Genomic DNA, 24,710 nt, shown 5'->3' on the forward strand with positions numbered 1-24,710 from the left:
TCTCCCTTTTACTGAGACTAGACATTACATTACCTCTATAGAGACTTGTAAAAGTGCAAAGTGTAAAAACTGAACAAATTGAATATTTGTGGCTACCTTTGAAAGTTCCTAAAAACTATAAAAGCAATACAGAATTTCAAAACACAATGATAGGAAATCAACAATGGTTGTACTACTTATCGTTATCTTCAAAGTAGTTGCTCAGATTACCAGATATAGGCATGCAAGATTGATCAAACAATTAAACATTAACTGTTCCTTTTAATAAACCAATAGAAATTAGTAGTACAATTATCTTAGCTATCTTGTGTATATATACACATATTTTTTTCCTTTCCTTTTTTCTTTCTTTTCTCCTTTCCCTCATCCCAGTTGTTTTTTCCTATTGAGCAGTTTCCTTCCCAAGAAAAGTTTAATTCTTCTGCTCAAAGAGGATACATTTATGATATTGGGTTAAGCACAAATATGCTCCTTGAGGCTCTCACTGCATAATCAATGTCTGTTTAGCAATTTTTTGTAGCGAGGATTAAACCAAGGGCCTTCACACCCAACTACATCATCAGCCGTTTGTTTGTATTTTATTTTGATATAGGGCTTCGCTAAGTCACTAAATTGCCTGAGCTGGACTTGAGCTTGTATCCTCCTGCCCCAGCCTCCCAGAGTGCTGGGATTACAGGGGTGTGCCACTAAGCCTCCCTTGTCAGTGCTTTGTGCCTGTACTTGTCTGTCTGACTCCAGAGAGGAAGGAGTGCTGGTTTCCTTTTTGTTTTGCCAAGGCTCTGCAGCAACAAGAGAGGGGTGGGTTGGCCATGAGAAGATAGACTCCCTTCTGGAAAGAAGAGGAAGACTAGTTCTCTGCTGCCACCCAGTTCTAGGTGAACCAGTGAACACAGCCTTGGCCTGTCTGGGGTGGAACCTGAGCCCACTGCTGCCATTTCACAGAGTTAAGGACATGAACAGAGAGAGGGTGATGGACTTGCCTGAAGTCACACTAGGATTTACTGTCAAGCTGTCACCTAACATAAAAGCTGTTCCTCCATAAGGATCAAAACATATTATCTAGAACTAAGTAGAAATACTCAAATTAGCTCGTTCCAGTTCGATCACTAACCTGCTACCACAAGGCCTCTTCTGAGCATAATGAAGATTATCACCGTAACCTTCCAGGTACTGGGTGCTGTATCTGTTGCCATGGCGAAGGAGCAAAATCAGAGCTTCTGATTAAAATGAGTACTTTTGTAAGAAATAATCAAGATCCCTATCAGGGCTTCATCACTGTCTTATGGTATCTTTGACTTCACAGCGGTCCCTAGGCCTGGAGCACAAATTGTCTAATTGAAACTTGCTTTTTGTTGTTTATATAATAACAGAATTAATCTTGTTCCATCGATGTCCTGATTTTCTTCCAATAATGTAAATGTACTTTAATCATTCTAAATATTACAATGTTTTGATTTCAGTGATGAAAAATAGACTGGTAGCGAGCTCATCACTTACATCTGTGGTCTTTTAGAATCTAAAGTTTCTTTCACCATTAGTGTTTTTCCAGGGCTAAATTCAATTGCATAACACAGAAGCATATAAAAGAAGGTTGTAAAATTATTAAAGCAATGTGAATATACTCATTCCAGCATAAGCTCTGATAAATCTTTGCCTACAGGCCACAGTTTTTCTGAGAGAAACCTTCTGAAGCTGCTCTGATGTCTTTTTACTCAAAAAAATCTGAGTTTTTAAAATGTTGCTGCCTTTTTGCCACTCTCAGCTTAAATAGAAAGTCAGCTGCAATTTAGATGATGTTTCCTTTCCTTTTTAATTACTGATTTTCAGGCCCAAAAACTCTCCTTGCAGCAACCCCCTTCGGGCCAGTTTTATAATCAAGAGGCTTTGCCTCCCAGGGCCTCCGGAGACTGGAGCCTGCCGCTCCTTCAAACACTGCAACCTGGGCATGATCAAGCTGCTCTAGAGATTTGCGTTTTAAACACATTTTGATAGGAGGCAGCAGAAAAAGAAACCGTGTATTCTTGTCTAGCCTGGGAGGGCTTTGTGGTCTGAGCCAATAGTCTTCATCTGTCTGCACTTCATTTTGGAAGTGAGGAATGTGTATGCGTGGGTCCCTTCTTGCTGATTGCCTGGGAAGTTTGGATTTGTGACTTTCTGATACTCGATTTGCTTTCCAGTTTAACAGAGAAGTGGTGTACAAAATACTCGAACCGTGGTACATCTGACAATTAATAGCATTTTGTATTTGATGAAATATAGTACTTTGTTGTTTTTAAAGTCCCACTAGAAAGCAAATTTTGCTCATTATTCTAAGAAAGCTATCTATTCCCAGGGATATTTCCTGAATAAATGCTTATCCTATTCATAAATGAGCTACAAGGGCAAATTAAATCAAAAAATGTGTCAGCATGCATATACTTATTAAGCATCTCTTATTTTCCTAACACTAAGCTTTTTGAAAATGCTCATTATTTTTAATATCATTTAATACTCAATTGTTTTTTCTGACTCAGAATTTGTTTAGATCAAAGACAAGAATAATTTGTCATCAAAAGCAGAGATTGCGTATGATACTTTGAAATTGTATCTGTCTCTGACAGACTCTGTAACTGAGACACACTAAGTTAGTGTATTACAGGACTGTGATTAAAATAGAATTATCTACCTGACACATATACTGTTTAGGAAGAATCAAATGACAAGAGACTGTTACCCTTGGGGTATCATTTACTTCAACTCTATTTTTATCTTTTTATGAGCTTAAAATGATATTCAGAGAAAATATGTGAGCAATAAGGTGGAAAGCAAGTATTTACAAAGTAGAAACTTTGATGATATTTTATTATCAACATCAATAAAAATAAACTGAATCTACTTTATGTCTGAATATAGCTCCTGTATATGTTCTAGTAAAGAAAAATGTAACATTTGGTTCTGTTATGCTCCAAAGAAAGGCAGAATAGCAGTTAAGGAAATAATATATGAGAGATGATGAAAATCACCACTGTGGAAGTGTTTCCAGGTTTTCTCATCCTCCTGCTTCCCAGAGAGTCCTGCGTGTCACAGCTCCTCTCAAACAACTCCCACAGCTTCTCAAAAAAGTGAGGATAGTTTGATTTCTACCAGACCAATTCCTACACATTTGGTAACCTTCTTATTGTTTGGTAACCTTCTTATTGTAAAATAAAACAAAAAAGAGGAGAGCCATACAAACCAAATGCAGAACCTAAGGGGTACAATACGAACACTCTTGCAATGACCACCCAGATCTCAAAACTAACTCTACCAGTGTCGCTGGAACTCTTTCCATGGGCTCTGGGCCAGATGCAATCCCGTCTTCCCCTGAAAATAAACAGCAAACTGATCCATGCAGGAGACACTTCCTCGCATTTTATTATGGTTTTATCACACAAAAGTTCATTCCTGGAAACTAGAGTTTGGCTAATGTGTGCTAGATCTGTCAATATTCAGGTTAGCCCCTAATGCACTTTATTTACTTATACAATTGATCTGTGGCAGAATCTAGAGAGGTACTCACTATTTACACTTTGCTGATTACCTACTTGTGGTACAGCTCAGTGTGTTCATCTCACTTCTGCATTTCCTGCAAATTCTTAACAAATCTGAAGCTTCTTTGACAAGACTGCACCTGGCAGTGTATAGCAGGACTCACATACTGTCTGCTTGTCTCTCTTTTGACGTTGGCCACTTCTGATGCTCTATACCTGGCTCAGGGGTCAGCAAACTCCAGCAGCTGGCCAAATTCTGCCAGCCGTCTAGTTTACGTGGCCTGTCAACACAGCTGGACTCTGTCATTTAAAAATAATGTATGGCTAGTCTTATGTTCACAAAGTTTAAAGTCCAACCATTTTATTAAAATGCATCTTGGTGAATTTGTTCTGAGCTGATATTCCTACATATGTAATATGCTTTGTGTACTGTGTATGCTTCTGCAGAAATGTGCCTGTGCTTAGAACTCAGGTCATCAGTCTATGTTGCATTTTCTCTCGTCGTTTTGCCTGTCTGCTGCTCATTTTCTAACAGACTCCTGAGCGGAGCTCATGGGAACAATATATCCGTGTTCCTGAATTTTTGTGGGGGAGGAGGGCTTTTATCTTTGAAGTCACTTCTCCTTATATAAAACCCTCCAATTGGTTTTATTTTAACTATCAGCTATGTTACTATACTTTCTTCTGACATAAAAGTGTTGCTTTTGAAAAATTTGGAATCTACTTGTTTTATTTTTTTACCTCATAGGTCATTTGCTCTATATGGCTAGCTGCACAAAGAGTTTTTGCACTGTCTTTTTAAAGTCCAATAACTTTATTAAAATGCATTTTGGTGTATTTGTTTGGAGTTGATATTCCTACATATCTAAAATGCTTTCAATATTTAATATCAAATCATTTTAGCTTAGGAAAACGTTCTTGATTACGAGAGTCTAGTATTTGTTCTGTTCCTCGGTTAGTTTCTACCCTTCTTCAGGGACTTTGTTATCAATAAGTGAGTTATTTTGTATTTCTTTGTTATTTATCATGTCCTCTCGAATCCCTCTTTTTGTTACAGTTTTTATCTTTAGTGTTCCGCCTTTTCCTTTTCATCTTCTTTTAACATACCATATGTTTACTTGTTCTTGTGTTCCTCTAACTTAGAATTAATCTCCAAAATCACATTCTTCTTCTGTTTCTAATTGTATTCTGAATTCTAGCAGCTCGTTTCTGAGCTCATAATATGTTGTGTCTTTTCATTTCTTCAGTTTTTCTCTTAATGTGGTTTAGCTTTCTGAGTTCTTCCTTACACACTGAGCTGATTATGGGCTGTCTTTTTGGTATGCTTTCGTTATCTGCAGGGATGTTGTTCTGTACCTTATTTCACTTTCTCTTTTTACAACATTACATAGAATTTGACTTTAGTAATTTTCTGTTGTTACTTTTTTAAAAAAAATATGTGTTTTCTAAATCTTTGAGAGTTGGCTGCGTTTGGAATTGGTTTTCTAACTTCACAAAATTTCTTAGACAGTTGTCTTGTAGTATTGAGAAATGTGGTAACAGAGACTTAAAGGGGCGTGGACTGTATAGCTCCCACTGCAATCCCAGTAGTCTGGGAGGCTGAGGCAGGAGGATAGTAAACTTGCGGTCAGTCTTAGCAACTTGGTGAGAGCCTGTCTCAAAATAAAAAAGGAGGAGAGTGTTGCTGGGAAAGTAGCTCAGTACAAAGGCTCTTGGTTGAATCCCCAGTACCACAAAATAGAAAAAACAGTATGGCTGTCCACTGAGATTTCCTGGCTCTATTCCCCTCCCCTCTTTCTTATCTGAATCTTCTTTTCTTGTTTCTGTTATCTCAACCTGCTCATTGTTTATTCCGCTTTCAGCAGATTCTTTTCACATAGGTCCCTCCTGACATACCCTTTGGGGTGGCTACTTTAATTTCAAGAGTTCACAGGAGCTATAACAATCCAAGCCCCTTTAAGCTTCTGTAGTGTTATTGTGCTCTCCCATATTTACAGCCACCGACTTGGGACACAGCATCTCTCAGTCGGAGCCAGTGACTGTTTCTTGGCTACTTTGAAGTCTCTGTTCTCGAGACTGTGCTGGATCCCACTTCTTCCCTTCATTTCTTCCACACAGTCAGGGACACCAGGCAGTAGAGATCTTGTGGCAGTGAGTTTGTCCTTATCCACCTGTAATCTGAGTTTGACAATGCGTTGCTGTTGTCTATGGGAATCTTTCACTGTGCTGTTTTCCAATTGTTTTGTCTTTGTGCGAAGATTTCAGTTTCTTCAAACTCTATGCTACGAGGTTGATCTCATCATAAATCCTCCTGGTGCTATTTTTCTACTCCCCAAACTTCTGTGAGCTAAAACAAGGAAGAGCATCTAGGGTAATAGAGCCAGACTTGTCCGGGCTGGAGGACAAAATCTGGGGGGAAGCTAAAACAGAGCAGTAAAGTCAGAGACTGAGAAAAGAATTTTGGAGAGCCTGAAAGATGAGGTGCGCTGTGGGGGATTCTGAATGACAACATTCAGAGGACACACAGGGGAAAGTAAGGAAGGTGGCTCAGAGTTATAAGTTGCCCCCGTGTACTGTCTTTGATAAGAAACAGGTTAAGAATGGAAACTTTTTGATTAATTTTGTAGTTGAACTCTACATTTTAAACCTCATACTCCTCAAAGACTGAATCCGATGGGCCAAAGTTTCAATATATTAATAAATCTGCATATAAAAGGTATACATTTTTGAGTAATAAGGGAGAGGGTATATAGTAGAAAATAAATGTGGAAGAAAATTAATCTTTGTGGAGTGCTTACTACATGCCAGACACTAAGTGTGCATTTATCCTAAGTATGCAGTTATTCTTATGTAGCCTATTTTCACAGCAGACAAACCCAAGTCTTTGAATTCTGAGCTAATGATCTGCCCATTAGACTTGCTAATATTCTTCCTCCATTATGGTAATAACAGCCATGAACATTATCCAAAACTATGACCTGGACACCATTCTGTGCACTGTAAATGCCGTATTTAACTCCATCCTCAAAGTAAGCTTATGATGACTATTCCTGTCCACAAATAGTTAGGGAAGTAGAAACTGGAAAGGTTGAACGTATTTCTAAGTTCACACAGCTGTCTAGTGGCACAAGTGTAGATCACAGTTTAAGTGTGGCCATCCTCTGACCAAGATTCTTTATTTTAATTGGTGTATGTTTGCCGAACCTGGTGGGTAACATTTGTTCTGGGAAATTGATGTACACACACACACACACAGACACACACACACACTGATCATTTTCAACTTCTCCATTCCCTAACCTCCCCCACTTCCGTCCCCTGATCCCCTTCCCCATCTCCAAAATGTCTGTTTCCTATTGTCTTTCTTCTATTCTTTATTTATATTTTAAGTTTCTCACATAAGAGAAACCATGCACTATTTAACCTTATATGTCTGATTTACTTCATTTAATGTTATGTAGACTCATTCTTAGCCACTATACTGTTACTAGATGCCTGTGGATGGAACCTGGGTCTTAATTCACACTATTATCTCTGGGTTTGGACTGACTGTCTAGGTGTCCCCATCCCATATACATTTTCATAAAATTCTGCTTTTTTGAAGAAGACTACTTCCGAGCAGATGGGATTGCTCTCTGAGTAAAGATATCCAGGGGCCATATGTTCCTGGTGCAAGACAGGAATGGAAGGAGCCAGAGGGGGGAAGAAAACCTACACAAAATAAGCCTTGGCACCATGGGATAAGCCCTTGATAACAGTCTGGCAGGACAAATGCTTTAGCTGATATAACTCATCTCTAAAGTATTTTCTGCTCTCAATCTACAGAATATCAAGCTAAAATGGAGGCGAGAGATTGTTTCAATCGTTTGTTTAATAATATTTTATTCCAAAATTAGAGCTATAGCTCCTCTCTCATTAACCTCAAGATCTATTGTCGATTTACTTCGTGGGAATCTGTAGACTGAAATTATTTTGATCTTTTGTATTGCCACTTAAGATTTTCAGTGATGTACCTGGAATTAACTGCTATCTTGTGTGTGTGTGTGTGTGTGTGTGTGTGTGTGTATGTGTGGTGAGGGTTGAGTCGGGTTTTGTGCTGGTACACCCTAGGGAAGTGATATAGAACTGAGCTCTACCCCCAGCCCCTCTTTTTTTTCTTTTTATTTTGAGACAAGCTCTCGCTAAGTTGCTCAGGCTGCCCTCAAACTTCTGACCTTCAGCTGCCTGAGCAGAGAGCATTGCAAGCATGCACCACTATACCTGGCAACCTCAGCCCATTTTTAAGACAGTTAAGAACCAATTCTTCATTTTTTTTACATCATAAATTTGTTAGAGTATTTTTCCTGTTTGAAAAACAAAACTGTGTGGTGTTTCAAAGGGAAACCTAAAAATATTTAATAGTGGGACATAGGTAATGTATGTATGCTAGTTATTATAAAAAAAGAGAGTAACAATTTTGGGAAGGATCGTGAAAGAAAAAGACTGTAACCTTATCCTTGCAGCGTGATGCTTTTTCCTGTTAGGGAAACTGGCACAGTTGTCTCACACAAGACTGGCAAGAGCCACAGGGGCTTGGATCAAAAGGCAGTTAGAAGCAGTACCCCCCGAAATGTGACCGTTTCTGACCTCATAAACAAGAAGACACTGAGACTCCATGTCACCAATTTCATTAATTTTCAAACAGGGTGAATACAAACAAGGAAGTCTCATGCTCTGATTTTCCTAATTAACTCAGATGATTCATAGTGGGTTAATAACTAAGATCTCCTCTCTTCCATCAACCAGATGGGCAGAGCTTGCTTACTGAGAAATGATCTGACAATTAAAATGCACAGGCAGTCCCCTAAGAAACTTGATTTTCAAAACACTATGCTCTCAGTGCTAGGATTTTTACTTGAATTGCCCTGTTCTAGCTCCACAAAATATGAAGATTGAAATGTTTACACTCCAGGCTTCCCAAAGGCAAAAATGAAGCATTAATGTTACTTTGTTAGTGATTTCCACCTAATGATTCATGTAATTGACATTTATCAGTGACTTGCATGAGTGTTACACGGGTGAGAATATATCATTAGCTTTCTTTTGCTCAGATTCTTGCTAATAAACATGAAAGACAAAGCTGTGTCTGAAATTAAGAGGCAGAACCTGGATAGTCAGTATCATCTGCATATTTACTATTTAGTACATTATTAGATCAGTGGTTCTTTCTGCCAGCTTTTCAAATTCTGGGTTTTCCACAAAGGACGTGCACCTTACACCAATGTAGAAACCTTCTGGGGAGTGAGGAATCCAAAGATCTCTTTTTGTACCTTCGCAACCAACACATTTGTTGAGAATAAAAAGGGCTAGGCTTTGACATTTCCCAGCTTGTTATCCATTTAATTTTCCATCTGCTTCTTTTGCCACTGACTTCCAAAGGAACATCTGCTGCATATCTGAGAGAAAGGAAGCAAGATTGGATTTGTTCCACCTAGGTCTGCAGGCCCAAAGCTTAAGATCCAGAAGAAGGGAAGGGAAGGAGAAGACGAACAAATGGTCCAGAACATGAAATGAGGGCAAACAGTCTGTGAGGAGCAGAGTTGTATTTCCCCTTATTGCAGAGCCCACACGACCAAGCAAGCTGGGCTACAGCATCAACACACAACAAGAGTGCGGTGCAGAGGGGGGCGCCGGGGCTTGCCCAGCTGGACGAGCAGAGCCCAGGGCTCAGACTTTCCTTCGGGTACCTTCCTCTTCACAGCGGGTGCCTCACATGTTCCTCTCACTCTCTTTAAGCATGTATGGGGCAGCTGCTGTGAGCCAGGCTTCATTCTGAGCATTCTGGAGGCACAGATGAATAAGACATAATCTTTACCCATGAAGAGCTGACCTAAAATGAAGTGGAAAAAACAGTAAACAACAGATTGCAATATAAAGTGACATTCCTATACCCTGGGAAGGGAAAAGGTGTTAGAGGATTGCAGAAGGAGGAGAACTGTGCCTGATGCTATGAGGAGGCGGCTGGTTCTAGGCAAAGAAAGGCTGTGCAGAGCTACAGTGCATGAGCAGAGCCTGAAAGATGAGCAGGAACATCAGGAAACAAGTTCTTCTCCTTATCCTCTAAGGGCAGCATGCAACATCAAACCTGCATAGCTGACTCAAAAAAATTCATGTCTCAAATCCAGCTCCCCACCTACCGCACCACCAATGTTGAGGCAGCAAGATTCCTGCCCAATATATTGACCAACGGGTTGTGACATTTCATAATGTTATCAGAAGGGTGGCTGGCGGGGATAGCAAATGCTCATCCAAGTGAGGTACAAACATCAACATCATCAAAACTTCCTGACTGGCTGTAAGAAAGCAGTGACGAAGCAGCGAGTTGTCTGATGTTAGCTTTCCCTAGATATCTAACTTTAACTGCATCAAAATCTTTGCATGTGGGAGCAACAATAGCAATGTGATAAATGTTAGGGTAGGAGTTTATCTGTGAAACAATCAGGTAGTGAATGGGTATCTACTCGGGGCACCATAAAGGATCCAGAAGTATAAGGCATGACCTTGGTGTCTGAGAAGCCAAAATCTAATTGCAATTACTGGAGTACTTGAGTCAGCTAACCAGAGAATGTCTGCGTGTTCTATAATTCTGGCTTGACATGACAAATATTTAACATTTCAACGAAAAAAGAGTAAGGCCAACACTACTTCATTGCTTAGTAAGTGTATGCTTCCTTCACTTTTCAGTGCTTAAAATGGCATAACGAAATGAGTTGTTCTCTACTTTTCACTCAGACCAAAGTGAACAAGCAGAACTCCCTCTTTCCAGACATCCAACTAGATAGTGACTCCTGAAGGGCATCTACCTCCCAACCAGGAATAGTCTGTGTCCCATGGATGACAGTCAATACCTTTTACTACTAAATTGGTAGACTGAGTGAGGTGAAGATTCATTAGGGTATTGCCTACAGTACTTTACTCGAAAAAAGATTACTAAAAAAGACAGTATAAAAATAAAATGTATCATTTGCTTTGGATTAGTCACAGTGTACACTGAGATGCAAAAGTAGTTGGCATAATCTCTATGTATTATGCTTTGTGTTGATGTTAATAAATTTTAAAAATATGGATTGACAAAATGCAAACAACAATGTAAAAGGAATGAAACACAACCTTTTTTTAATTACGTATTTTCTTCCATCTCAAAGGAAATTTGCCTTGATTTTAAAAAGCACATTTAAAAATGATGTTTTATCTGGGTGCAGCAACACATGCCTATAATCCCAGCACTAAAGAGGCTGAGGCAGGAGGATTGCCGTGAGTTCCAAGCCAACCTGGGCTATATAGTGATTTTCAGGGTAACCTGAACTACATACTGAGACCCTATGTCAAAAAATGATGCTTTAAAATTTTTATTGCCAACAAACTGCAAACTATAAGATCAAATCAAGTGTTCTGTGTATTTTTAAATTGATTTATCTCATAATAATCCTTATGATTTTCATGAACATGTAATGTTTTGCTTTATAGTTTTCTAAAAGGACTTTAAAGATATTACAATTTTTTATTTTAAAATAATACTATTAGATATGGTGGGTAAGAAAAATCTTCTGTGTTGATCATCTGCAAAGAATGTCCTAAAAAAGCACACTGATGAATGCCACCTTTTGCTATTTCAAATTAGGAAAGATGTGTAGTTTTTTTTTTTAATTATATTAGGTTGTTCTGCTAATAGAGAACAATTCCAAAGCAATTTAGATCAGGAAGTCACAGTTCAATATTTTATAATTTAGAGTTAATAGACACACAGAATATTCTTATTTTAGAGTATATGCTGGAGTTACTAGCCTGATTTATAAGTAAGGAAGTTGGGATATAGAGCAGTTCAGTAACTAAATCCTGTCTGCTTAGGTTTACAAACATGTCCTCTTAGTCCACAGCACCTTGTAACTCATTGCATTATCTTTTCACCCTCACTCCTTTCAATTTTATAGTTTCAGACACACACACACACACACACACACACACACACACACACACATAAATCATTTTGTTTAGGGACAGAGCTAAATCAATCCTTTCCTTAGCTGAACTTGAATATACCATTCCTACCAACAACTCTAGGATATCAGATTTAGTTGGCTGGTCCTATGATCTCCGAATGGTCCTGATGACATTTCATTCTTGCTGGCCTGGTTTTCTTTTTTAGTTCTCCCTGAGACTTCACAGTGTGCCGGGTAAGTGTACCAACCACGTAGAGCTCAGGCACCTACGTAGACAAGCACTACAACCATCAAGCCTGCAGTGAGCTTCACGTAGACCTGAAGCTGCTGAAAGGAATCGTGCTTTTGTGGTGGAAATGTTATGCCAGAAGTTAGCTGCAAGTGAGCTTCAGGTAGTTGCTCAGCAAGGGACATGACCAGACTTAGTAAACTGTTGGAATATTCCAAGCTTAACATTTTCAGAATTTTAAAATAACTATGCATAATTTCCTCTGGCTTCAGCATAATATGGATCAAGCATAATAAATACATCAAGGGAATTAAGCCAATTGCTGAGACACAACTGCATGTTGCTGGTAATAGAGAAAGGATCTGATGGCATGGTCATCATTTAAATGAGACACAGAACAAAACCTGAGTTCGTCACACTTTAACCCTATTTATTATTTCCCAGGATTTTTCCTTTTTTATTTTTCTACACATGTCTATTGCATAGTACTGCCGAGTTTTCCCCGATTTCCTAATCTCGAGGCAGGGCTAGTAAGTTTGTGCAGCCTCTCTACCCTGCTTCTGATAGGTGAGTTGAGCCCGACCACAGACTCCAGGGCCAACACATTTTTCTTCTTTCCTGTCTCCTTTTCAAGGATTAGCCTGAGATCAAAGGACACATGGAAGGAAACCAGTGTCTTGTCATTTTTTTCCTACTGTACTTTTAAATATACTTGTTTTTTACCCTTAGGACTACCAAGAAGCTTCCAATCTGGAACAGTTTGTCACTCGATTTTTATTGAAGGAGACTTTGAATCAGCTGCAGTCTCTCCAGAATTCCCTGGAATGTGCCATGGAAACTACTGAGGAGCAAACTCGTCAAGAAAGGCAACTAAACATTTTCATATGATGTCTCCTTAGTGATTCTAATCCTGGGGAGAACCAGCCGAGAATCGTTGTACTAATGAGAATGAAAAATGAAAATGAATGGATTTAAATGGAATGTCAAGGAGCTCCACTTGCTACTTGCCTTGATATTTGCATCTAAAAAAAACATTTTACTTCTTTTTTAAATATCCTTCATTTACTCAGCAATTTGGAATTGAAAATTTAGTAGACAGAGAAGAGTTTAAAAGACAATATAGGTGATATCAATTTAAATTTAACATAGTGCTAATCCTTAAAGAAGCAAAAGTCTATTACATAAAAAAATGGGCAAAAAATCCCCTACACTGCAAGGTACAGTATTATGAATATCATATAGAAAGGAAAGCAAATTGTGAATAGGTTTTAGTAGAATAAAAGATTTTAAAATATTAGAGGGATAAAAGTACATCTCGTGAAATTTCTCTTTGACATTTGAGCTTTTCTTTCAAATGAGTATTGTCTATGACCATACCACCCTGAACGCGCCCAATCTCATCTGATCAAATGAGTATAATTTGAAAATGTAGAAAGGATGAGAAAGAGCCTTACAGAATAAGTGAAGCTGGGTATGCTGGGGAGACTTGAAAATGTAATAAGCCTGATTATTTAAAGAAATGGAAAAAGTGAAAGAGGGAAAGATTTCAAAGTTCAATGTTACCATTAGGTACCACTGAGAAGAAAAGTGGTGGTATTAAAATACCTATGTAAAAGCACTAATGCTAAAGAGACATCTACATTGGAAATGTGTAAAGTAGATATCAAAGCAATTCTAACAACAGTTAGTACATTATTGATTTGTCATCATTCATACTTTGCAAGTTAATGAAGGGTGTGGCAAAACTCTTGCTCTTATGATGAATTTTGGTCATATGGTACTTTAAACCTGTAGATGTGCCTTTATCTAACATGTGATCATAAAGTAAGGAGAAACGCACAATTAAGTTTTTTGAGCAGGCTAGTGGATTACTCTTTAGGACCAATTTTTCTAGACAAGTGAATGGATATATAATTATTACAACATGCCTAAAAACAGTGTAATTTTGAACCATGTTTCCACTGTCAAAAAGAGTGGTCGACATCAAGTTCTAACAAAAAAGCTCCTAATTGCAGATTCTAAAAGTTTTGTGCAGCTGATGCACACCAGGATCTGCCCTTTGGTGGGTTCACATTACAGACTTTCTGTTCCACTTTTAGGTGATTCCATATTAAAAGATAAACTGTAACGGTTAGCTTTAAAAAAGCAACAACCCAATGCCTCAGCTTTGAGCAGAAGATAACGAAATGTCTTGAAGCATAATGAAATTGATTTCATGATCCTGCAGTAGAAATGATGCTTCTTTTGTTATGCCTTTTGTTTAGAGTTTTCTGGAAATACAATGAGTTCTCCTTTCTTAGAATTAGTCATTTGCCACCTGAGAAGAGGCTTGAAAAACTCTCTGCTCCCCCATTTCCCCTGTGCTTTGGATTTTTTTTTTTTTTTAAATCAGATCAGCCTTGAACTGTTGTAATTGCTGCCAATAGCTGCATAGCAGTTGGGTTGGATGAGAAGGAGCATAAAAATATAGACTCTATGAAAAGTAGAAAGCATGAGGATTAAGGAACCTTTTCCATCTAGATATCTAGTTCTAACACTGTTTGAAATAATGGGAACTATTGCAAATCTGACGTCCATGTGGAGAGTATTACTGTAAGGTATTTTACAAAAGCATCCAGAGATGCCCAAATCTGTGATTATCCTTCCTGGAGGTAAATAGAAAAGCATCTAGGAAAAAAGGTAACCACTCTAGGTTCATGCCCAGAATATCCAATGTGGATCTCTAGTGAAGCAAATGGAAGTGCAAGAGTTGTCCTGACCTAGGGAGACTTTGTCACTTTTCCCACGGCCACACTTCCCTGAGCTGGCCACAAAAAAAAAAAAAAAAAAGCAAGGAGAGCACCGGGGACTGAACCTGTGAAGAAAGACAGCGAGAAAAGCTGTGATATCAATAAAGAGACCAGCGACAAGGTATTGTGGAGAGATCAGACTTGAATTAGACCATTTGGATGAATTCAAACAGCCATATGCTATCCTCTCACCCCATCATCTCTCACACAGCCCCTCTTACCCACAACTTATCTGGTTAACTCTGACTTTGCCCACTGAACAGTACTTTCTCTGGGAAGACATCACCGCTCTTGAAACAGAATTTCATTCTCTTACTTCACCACCGACAGCTCCCACTGCATACCTTTCATATATGCCTTACTTATTTGCCTTCTCCATTAGATACTGAGTTCCTTGATAGAGGGACTTTGTGTTATTTCCCTCTGTGTGGTCCAACTTCATTTTAACTACGTGAAACTGACCAAAAGAAAGATAATCAAAGTAAAGGGAACCCTCCAGAGGAGCAGTGGGTTAGGACCTGGATGAGGAGGAGACCAATCTCACTGACATATGGAGTTTAGGAAGACCTTAGACATTAGACATATGCATTCAAACTGAACTCTGTCATAGTTTTCTATTGGTGGTTGTAAACAGAAGAGCAATATAATGAAATAAAGGCTTAAGGAAAATTGGACTCACAATGATTTGAAGTACAGGAGAGCAGGCTGTCTAAGACAGATCAAATCATTGTATCCAAAAACTCTTCAGGCATTTATATTATAAAGGAAGACTTCATGACATTCTACACAGTCAAGAGATGCAACGTGCAAGTTTCATTAAAATTCCCACAGTTGTAGTAATTTGCTTCCCTTCCAGCACTGACATTACTTTGGGATTTAATATTTGAGAAACATAGGAATACAAAGACTCATTACAGTACAGCAAATTTAGACAAGTCAGATATTCCATTTATCAGCCCCAGGGCAGAAGCGTACAGTATCATTCGTCTTGCAATAATGAGGTAGACATGCCCTGTTGGGCAAAATGTCTAAATCTATTCATGTGAAAATGGCAATTTCAGAGAGAAGGGATGCGTCCAGCTGGGATGTCACAGAGGTAAGATTTTCAGATGGCATTCTATAACAATTTCTGTATCTGTTTTGGCAAATTGACTAAATGGGAACTCCTTTAATCCATGCCTCTCAGAAGTACCTAATAGCCAATGGCAAGAATAATCATTGTGTGGTACTGACGTTTCCCTCTAGAGGATCCATGTCCTCATACATAAACTTCTCTTCCTTAAAAACTAGATTTCTGGAAGCATGGTCTAATTATATGTGGATTTCCATTTTATGATGGAATCTGCAAGCTTAGTCTATTTTTCAAGGTTCTTTTACATCCAGAGATATGGAATGATTCTTTATAGACTTGAAGTTATTTTTCTTTTTTGATCAAAGTTTATAACAACCATAAAGAAAAGCTTTAATTTCAGCAACAAGTGATTATAGAACTTGACACAGCTGATAGTTCCATAATTTGAACATAGAGAAATACTGCTCTAACTAGCAATACTTATAACCACCAACACTGCTAGAAAGCTGGCTTTTTTATGCCATAGGAAAAACTATAGGGATATTTGAAGATTGGAAATTAAATTTATATGGTTTACTTTGCTTCTTCCCTAAACCTTACAAAAATAGAGTTAAATTTACAAGGAAAAAGGGGATTATTAACTGATAAAAATAAAGATAGAAGAGCCAAGGGAGCAGAAGCTGGAATGCTTCAAGGAAGATGAAGCTAGTGGAAACAGATTTAAAAGTCTGGCAAAGCTGAAGCTTAATCAGCTTGGTAAAAACCAAGATGCAAAGCAATTAGCATCAGAGAATCTGAGAAAAGCTCAGGAATTGCTTGTAACATGTGAGACTGATGGCAAGGTGACAGGAGGACTGGTACAGTGCTGAAATCTCCGTCTACTGCTGCATTGTGACTGCCCCTTCCCATTCCGAAGAACCCTAGGAAAGTTCTCTCTGGAAAAAGGAAGAAAAGCTGAGCACAAATAGGAACCTGGGCACAATGCTAAAAATAAGGCATTAATTGAAGATCTGCCTACTGAACAGTAGGTCTGAAACCCCCTTTGCACTCTGCTTTCAGATCTTCAACAGCTTCATATCCTCCAGTTGGGAGCTGCTTCTCTGAAGGATGTGATTTGTCCAAGAGAAAGTATATACTGTAATGGTGCCTGCGGTCAGGGTCCTCGATAGATAGACCCAGTCAGTCCACCCTGCAGTACAGGCTGTGAGTTGGCAATCCTGCCATTCACAAGGAGGCCCCAGTCAGCCTTGTATGTCTTCACTCTGAAATACAGGGGCTGTCAGGACCTGAAAGAACAAATCAAACCTGAGAAAATAAACAGAAGAAGCAGAAATAATCCAGGGAACAGAAGAAATTTTTCAAGGAAAAGCATCACCTTAAAAAAGCTAAAAGATACTGTATTTGTGGATTAAGGACAGGATGCTGCTAAACAAAAGAATATTCAAAGGAAACCAAAGAACTCTTAGAAATTGTAATTGCAAAAAATGTAATTCTCTGAGAATGATTTCAGTGTAAAGATAGGATGAAATCACCACAAAGCAATGAAAAACAGGAAAGAATGAATAAGAAAATGAGAGGGACAATCCAAGATGTCTAATACTTTAAAAATAGCATTTCCAGAAAGAGAACAAAGGAGATACTCTAGCAAAACAATGATTCAAGAAAAATTTTCAGGCCAGCACATGAGTTTCCAGCTTGGTAGAGCAGACCTATAAGCCATTATAATGACTAACACAAGTCTAACACTTATGCTATGATCTGGGCATAGAGGAAGGGTGTTCCTTTTTGTTGGAATAAGATTCTTGAAATTATTTGACTTTTTGGATGCATAACTTTGATCAAAAAATTAATTTATGAGCCAGGCATGATGGCTGTAATCCCAGCACTCCAGAGTCTGAGGCAAGAGGATCGTTGCGAGTGCAAGACCAGCCTGGGCTACAAAGTGAGCTCAAGGCCAGGCTGAACTGCATAATGAGACCCTGTTTCAAAAGACAGAAAAAAAAAAAATTAACTTATGAATGAATTAAACAAAAAATAATGACATATATACAAGTGTTTCTTCTATTAATAGTATAGCCAATGAAGAAAAAAGTTTTTTTTTTAATTACAAGATACAATTTTTACTTATATTTCTAATTTTTAGAAGGAGGACAGCCCAGAATTCTCTTTTTCAGATTTACACGTAATAGAAGCAAATTACCCTGGGTTTCTTGGGCTTGTTGCAAGGAGTACTACTCAGAAGTTTTCGCTTCTGTACCCTGAAAACCTTTGTGCCGGAAGTGTGAAGAGGCAGGAGTACAGGGTGGACACGGAGGCTCACCGCTCTCTCGCTTCCAGGCAGGGCCCGGCCAAGCCAGAAGTGCTGTCCATCCAGTGGCCTGGAAAACGATCGAGCCGCCGAGTGCAGAGACACAACAGCTTCTCTCCCAACAGCCCGCAGTTCAGCATCGGGACTCCAGGTAACGCAGCGTGTGTCGGTTTGCGCCTTCATACTCGGTGTCTTGTACATTTTCCAATGGATGATTTAACAAACAGCTGCTAATCACGAGTAGAAATAGAGCGTTTCTCTTCTACTACGTCTGAAGCTAAGAGGTGAGGAACGCAGGGCGTTGAGAAGTGGCTGGTGATCCGAACCACCTCCCAACACTTCCGCACCTGCTTCCACATGAATTCCATCACCAGCGTGTGGGAAGCACCCCCAGAGGGAGTGAGCGGGGAGAACGCGCCCTCCAGCAGCTAACGCCCGAAAGACTGCGTCTCCACGCAACACAGCCCTGGTCAGTTTTCTCTTCACCTGACACAAAGAGGTACAGGCTCCACTCTAGTAAGCTCTAGGTCTCCAGGTCTCCCTAAGCACGCTCTAAATTCACATCAGGGAAGGGGTCCTTGTTTCCTATCATGTTGAGATTACTCAGACCTGGTGTTTTTGAGGTTTGTCGTATCAGATCTATTGGCTACATCATACTGCTAATTATTTCGCTATTCACTTTCACCATATTGTTTATAATTTTTACATTAATCTAAAATATGCAAATGCTTGTTGACAAATATTGGAGTGATTTTATAAAACATACATATACGAAAGCACATTTATCACTTCAACATGTCATTTTTACAGAAAGGAGTCTAAATTGCTAACATTTCAAAAAGTAAAAGTACTAACTATATCCTATATTTATATTGACTTACATGAAGGATTCAAAGGTGCTTTCTTGAACACACTTTTATTTCATCCCAACATTAGTTTCCCCATTTTGCCGTTTCACAGCTAAGGAAACCAATGTCCAGAGGTTGTCCAAGATCATATGGATTATTAGTCCATTTTTATTGGGAATCAACTTAAAATCTCAGTGGTTAACTGCAAAGATCTCCCTCTCTCTCTCTCTCTCTCTCTCTCTCTCTCTCTCTCTCTCTCTCTCTCTCTCTCTCTCTCTCTCTCTCTCTCTCTCTCTCTCAGTCCCTCTCATAGTTACTTTTTGTGGCAGCATTAATGTTCATTTTTACATCCAAATTTACTTGGCGGACTTCTTCCCCCAAGAGGACAGATAGAAAAGTGAATTCTCATGTGAAGCACTGCTCCTTTAAAATTTAGGTATTGACTTCCTTGCATTCAAACCTAAAGCAAGAATTTATATAGTCATAAATTCAATCACACTCTCATTTCAATAAATACTAAATATATTACTTCTAAATACCTGTGAAAGGAGTTTGAGTAAGCTGCCATAAAGATACAAGAGAATGCCAGTTTGTGCAGAGGATAAGACCACAACTGCAAAACCCTAGCTTTGCGCAGTAGCATTAACAACAACAAATAACCACAGCAGAACTTACATAATGTTTAACCTGGTACTAGATATACACACATGCATATGTAAATTACAAATATAATATAGACAAGACATACACTTTACACATTTTATGCACAGGTGTGGTATGATAGAAAAATATGGTGAATATCTAAATTTTTAAAAAATATATTGCAGCTAAAGACACATTGCAGTTTACCTCCCTCAAAATATTCCCCCTTGTGTCAAACACACTTATCCCGTCATTCTTGCCACTTTCTGAAGCAGTTCTGGAAGTGCTCCTTCATGAATGCCTTTAGTTGTGCTGTCATGACTGCCTTGATGTCCTGAATGGATTCAAAATGTTTACCTTTCATGGTCACTTTAACTTTGGGGAAGAACCAGAAGTTGCCAAGTGCCAAAGTGCCAGATCTAATGAATGAAGTTAACGGGGACACCAGGTAATGCTTTTAGAAGCCTGCCTGCCTGTTGGATGGCACTCAACAGCAGCATTCGCCATGTTTTTTATCATACCTCATGAACACACTCATGGAAAAGACTTCCAAAACTGCTTTAGAAAGTCCCAAGAACAATGGGATAAGTGTTCTTGAAGTAAGGAGGGAAAGTTTGATGGAGATTATGCCAGTGTGTCTTTTACTGTAATAATTTTTTAAAGTTATGCATTCACTATATATTTTGATCACATCTAACAGATTTGTATGTAAATATCATCTATACGAATGTACAGAATAACAGACTCAGCCATGACTAGAAAATTCATCAGGTCAGTCCTTGGGAAGGGACACAGAGCTATCTTGTTCTTATGCTTCTTTTTTGATTGTTGCAATTTATCCCCTCCGAGGTTAGGGCTATGCCTTTTATTGACTCCTGCACTGTCCCAGAAGTAACTTTAGAATTATTGATTGATGCTGTCCTTTTCAAAAGAAAACCAACTGCCTTATGGGATTGTAAACGTGGTTCAGCAGGATCTGTTGTCTTGAATATCAAAGGCTGATGCAGACAACATTACAAAGCAGACCTGTGGGAGATTATTAGAGAAGAGGAAAGGGTCGGGGAAGGGAGGCCAACAGGGAAGTAACGGGGGGCTGGATATAATCAAAATATGTTATGTACACCTACAAAAATGTCACAGTGTAGCCAATAGTCTGTTGTTATGTATACTAATAAAAACTCAGCCTGTCGGAATAAAACGATTAAGATGTATGGATCTCTGCTAACCAATAACTTAGAAAGCACTCAGTGCAATACATTTTTAAAAATGTGTTCATGAGTCAAAAACACTGTTTTCTTCCTTCAGGGTAAAAGGAGGGATAATCAAGCGTTCATCTTCTGTCTAAAATTTCATGTCTTGCCTTTGTCATTTCCCCCAAGGCTTACTAGAAGAAGACAACCAGTGGATGACCCAGATAAACAGACTCCAGAAATTAATTGATAGGCTGGAAAGGAAGGTATGCGATTCCTCTTATATCTTCTCTTTCCTGCTTTTCAAGATATTCTGAGCTAATTCTTCATTGTGTCAGGATCCATGGCTGCCCGAAGGCTAGAATGACAGTCATGATCTCAGTGATTCTATCAAACTCTGGTCAGTAGTTCTTGGGGTTTCCTTTATTTTTGTTAAAGGAAATAAAGAAGCTCACGTTAATTCCTCCCTCTGCTCCCAATTACATTTAAAGTAAGATAAAGGGTTGAGAATTAATAAATCAACTGTACTTTCTGACTCAAGTTTTCTAAGTGACATAGATGGCAGATGCTTTAGTGACACTAATGACAGCTTTTAGAAACATCCAAGTTATAAAATTTTGAGAACCTTTAAAACTAAATACAGGGAAAGACTGTGCTGTCCACTAAAAAAAAAAAAAATTCACACTTGACTTCTGGAAACTATCATGTTAATTGGTGGTTTTGGCGTTAAGCTTCCTAGTGAGCGTGCAGATTAAGATGTAAGCAAGCAAGTTAGGATGTGATAATTCTTTAAAATTATATGTTCCTAGTTATTACATTTTATTGATTAATTCATCTCAGATCAAGAAGTCCTGCTATTAAGGTGATATTACCCTTAAATAGCTTTGATGGTATAGGCAACCTTTGTCAATTAGTAAGAAAATGTATTTTCTGTGAATACACCACAGAAGGAACATTTATGTTTGTTAGAGTCACAGACATTGAAGAATCCATACTATAATTGTAAAAATAAGCTGCCTTCAGAGAGAGAGAGAAAAAGCAGGAGAGATAGAGAGAGAGAGCGAGTGAGAGAGAGAGAGAGAGAGAGAGAGAGAGAGAGAGAGAGAGAGAGAGATTAATTTTAAGGTGTGGTAGCACAGAACAAAACTCATAACTAATGCTCCAGGACACTTGCAGCCTGACTCCGCCTTGCCAAAGGATTGGAACAGGTGCACGCCTACATTGTTCACCTGAGGGAATGGTTTCTGTCAGCTGGGATCCTTGGGAAGTTCCTCACATGCAGGAAGGGTTTAAGTTGGACTTCTAAAATGATGACTGAATTCAACAGAAATCACCATTCTAATTTAATAACACTGAGAATTTTTGGAAGGTTATGAAAGTGCTCAAAGAATCAGTAGACTGTGTAGAGCAGGGGTTCACAACACCCAGTCTTCCATGAAAGTATTCCCTGTGCCAAACGAGTTGGGGACTGCTGGTCTAGAGAATTTAGGAAAAGTTGGGAGACAATATAATTTCCAAGATGTGGGGAACAAGAATTACTTAGTCCCTCAGGCTATTTTCACTGCAGTAAATGAGCTCTAACCATTTCCGGTCTATTGACTTTCTGCTCAGGATTCTTTTTTTTTTTTTTTTTTTTTTGGTTTTTCTCCGGTACGGGGAACCGAACTCATGACGTTGCGCTTGCCAGGCAGGCGCTTTGCCGCTGAGCTAAATCCCCAGCCCCTCTGCTCAGGATTCTACTTCTTGTCTTGAATGCATTCAGGAGAGAGCACTGACGTGCTCTCATTGGGGTAACATGTTGGCCTCTTGGATGGAAGATGAGAGAACACCTTGATTAACAATCTGAGAGCAGGGGGCTGGGGATTTAGCTCAGTGGCAAAAGCGTCTGCCTGGCAAGCGCAAGGTCGTGAGTTCGGTTCCCAGTACCAGAGAACAACCAAAAAAAAAAAAAAAAATCTGAGAGCATTGTATGGAAAGGAGAAGAGATGATTCATGGAAAGGCAAATCCATTATCATTAAAGTGAAAATAAATATTGACCAGCTCACAAACTCATGACCAAAGTAATATTTGCTATGAGAAAGTAAAACACAGAACAACTGGACAAGGGAGTGAAGTATGAGCAAGGGTCAAGTAGATCAACTTGATTCAGTCTTCATTTAGGAAAGTAGTGATAAGTGAACTTGAATGGATGAACTGATGGATGGATGGATGGATGGATGGGTGGATGGATGGGTGGATGAATGGATGGTTGGGGCCAGATCATCAATGTCCATATGTAATCCACTGAGAGATTTGGACTTTGTCTTGAAGTTAACAGGAGGCACTTATTATTTTTTAACAGGTCAGTAACAAACCAAAAATATCTTTCAACTAGGAAATTGGACAGAAAAATGCAAAGTGAATTAAAGTAAATGCTAAATGGACTAAAACAAGAAAATGCTGAACTCAGAGTCCCCAGAGAGCCATCTCAGACAATGGCAAGAAAGAGTAGCTTGTGTATCCCACACCCACATTAGATATGGCAAGAGATAGACCTCTACTAAGTTAACAAGGGAAAAGAAAGTGGCAGATTTGAAAGACTTGAAGTAAAGTTAACAGCACCATTGAGTGAGTATGGTGGGAACATAGAGTGAGGATTTGAGCCTGACTGTCAGCCTGACTGACAATTATCCCATTAACAGGAAAAGGAGAGGTGAGTGAGAGATAATTTCTGAGGTGAGATCAGAAGGTGAACCAGTTTTTTAGATCTGTGTAGTTCGAGGTTTAATAGGAACCATAGGCAGAAATACCCAGTCAGATGTTAGTTTGAGAGAAATCAGACCAGAGGGTCCTTGTCTTAAGGGCCATCCCCAGAGAGATGGAACTCCAAGGTCCCATGGGTAGGAAAGATCTCTGAAGAGGAGATTCTGTAGAAGAGGTCAATCAAGGGGTTCAATTCCTTGGAGGGTACCATTCCCCCTACCACAGAGTCTTCAGTTGCTGAATTTATTGGCCTCCTACTGGAGCAAACACCTAAACTAGGAGCTGGCTGGAGATCAGCTTTTCTCCTTCCTTATTTCCATCAATTAATCTATAAGCTGATTCTTAGGAAAATTAGTGGCTATGGAAAATTAGTTTTTCAATATTAGAAGTCTAGGAATCCAGGGCATCTTTTTGAAAACTAAATCCTACTAAAATATAATGGTTCTTTTGTTAAATAACTTTGAATTCAGTTAAAGAACACAAACTGCATTTGAAAGTAGTTTTGGCATTCTTGGGCAGCCTGTCTTTATTTGGTGTTTAAAATGTATATAGTTATTTTTAAAGGAATGGCTCAAACTTTAGTCATACCTTTTTCCTCCCCAAACGTTATTGTCAGGTCTCTTTCTTTCGTAGACTTTTTGTCTCTCTTCCTGCCTGTGAAAGAGATTCATTTCAAGCACAATGTCCAAGAGGTGTGTTGAAAGTACAGTGTGATGGTTTCAGGTGTGGGGTTCCAGCTGTGTGGAGCCAGCGTGAGCTGTCTTAACAAGTGAAAAAGCAGGGGAAGTTCAGTCTTCTGCTGCAACATATTCTGTGCTAAGCTGAATTCATTTTTTAGAGAAAAACTACCCAACTGCCAAACAGTGGCGAAGTGCATGTCATCTCGCTGCTGACTCTCTTGCTTTCCCGCAGTGGTTTAGCGCTAGGTTTGATCTCCTGTTAAAAAGAAGTGTGCCTGCAGAGGGACATATGTTATCTTTTCTGCCTATTAAGTATTTATGATCAGGTACTGTGAACCAAACCAGGGAACCATTCATCTCCAGGGAAAATAGCATTTCTGCAAGTTTCTTCAGGTTTTCCTTCTGTCCTCATACTGTGTAAGAATTTATGGGCATGTTATGTTTTGTTTAATCCTGCAAAAAATCCCTTTAATGTAAAACAAAACATCAACAAGGACAACAATAAAGACTTCTCATTTTTCATGAAGTACTCAGTGTATTAGGTCATAGGGCATCCTCAGTTGAACAGGAGTAGCTCAGAATATCACACTCACACAATGTAACTTTTCCATACCTTAGATCAGAGAAGGTAGAACTGAAAAGTATCCCTGACCTGGTATTAGGCAAAGAGCAGTCAAGAACATTACTATGTTACAGTGTCCATCTGTAAAATACTTTTTAA

The 24,710-nt window shown here is 38.9% G+C and overlaps 1 protein-coding gene across 1 annotated transcript in view; it reads left to right on the top strand.

Moving 5' to 3' along the window:
• The window catches only part of Necab1 (N-terminal EF-hand calcium binding protein 1), a 164,060-nt gene that overhangs the window by 110,843 nt on the left and 28,507 nt on the right, over positions 1-24,710 (top strand). Inside the window, exons 6-8 of the mRNA XM_005381766.2 lie at positions 12,447-12,583; positions 17,916-18,037; positions 20,756-20,832. Of these exons, the coding sequence (XP_005381823.1) occupies positions 12,447-12,583; positions 17,916-18,037; positions 20,756-20,832 (336 nt within the window). The remainder of the gene's footprint in view (positions 1-12,446; positions 12,584-17,915; positions 18,038-20,755; positions 20,833-24,710) is intronic.

Source organism: Chinchilla lanigera, unplaced genomic scaffold (genome assembly GCF_000276665.1).
Source record: "Chinchilla lanigera isolate Chin_1 unplaced genomic scaffold, ChiLan1.0 scaffold00016, whole genome shotgun sequence".
NCBI lineage: Eukaryota > Metazoa > Chordata > Mammalia > Rodentia > Chinchillidae > Chinchilla > Chinchilla lanigera.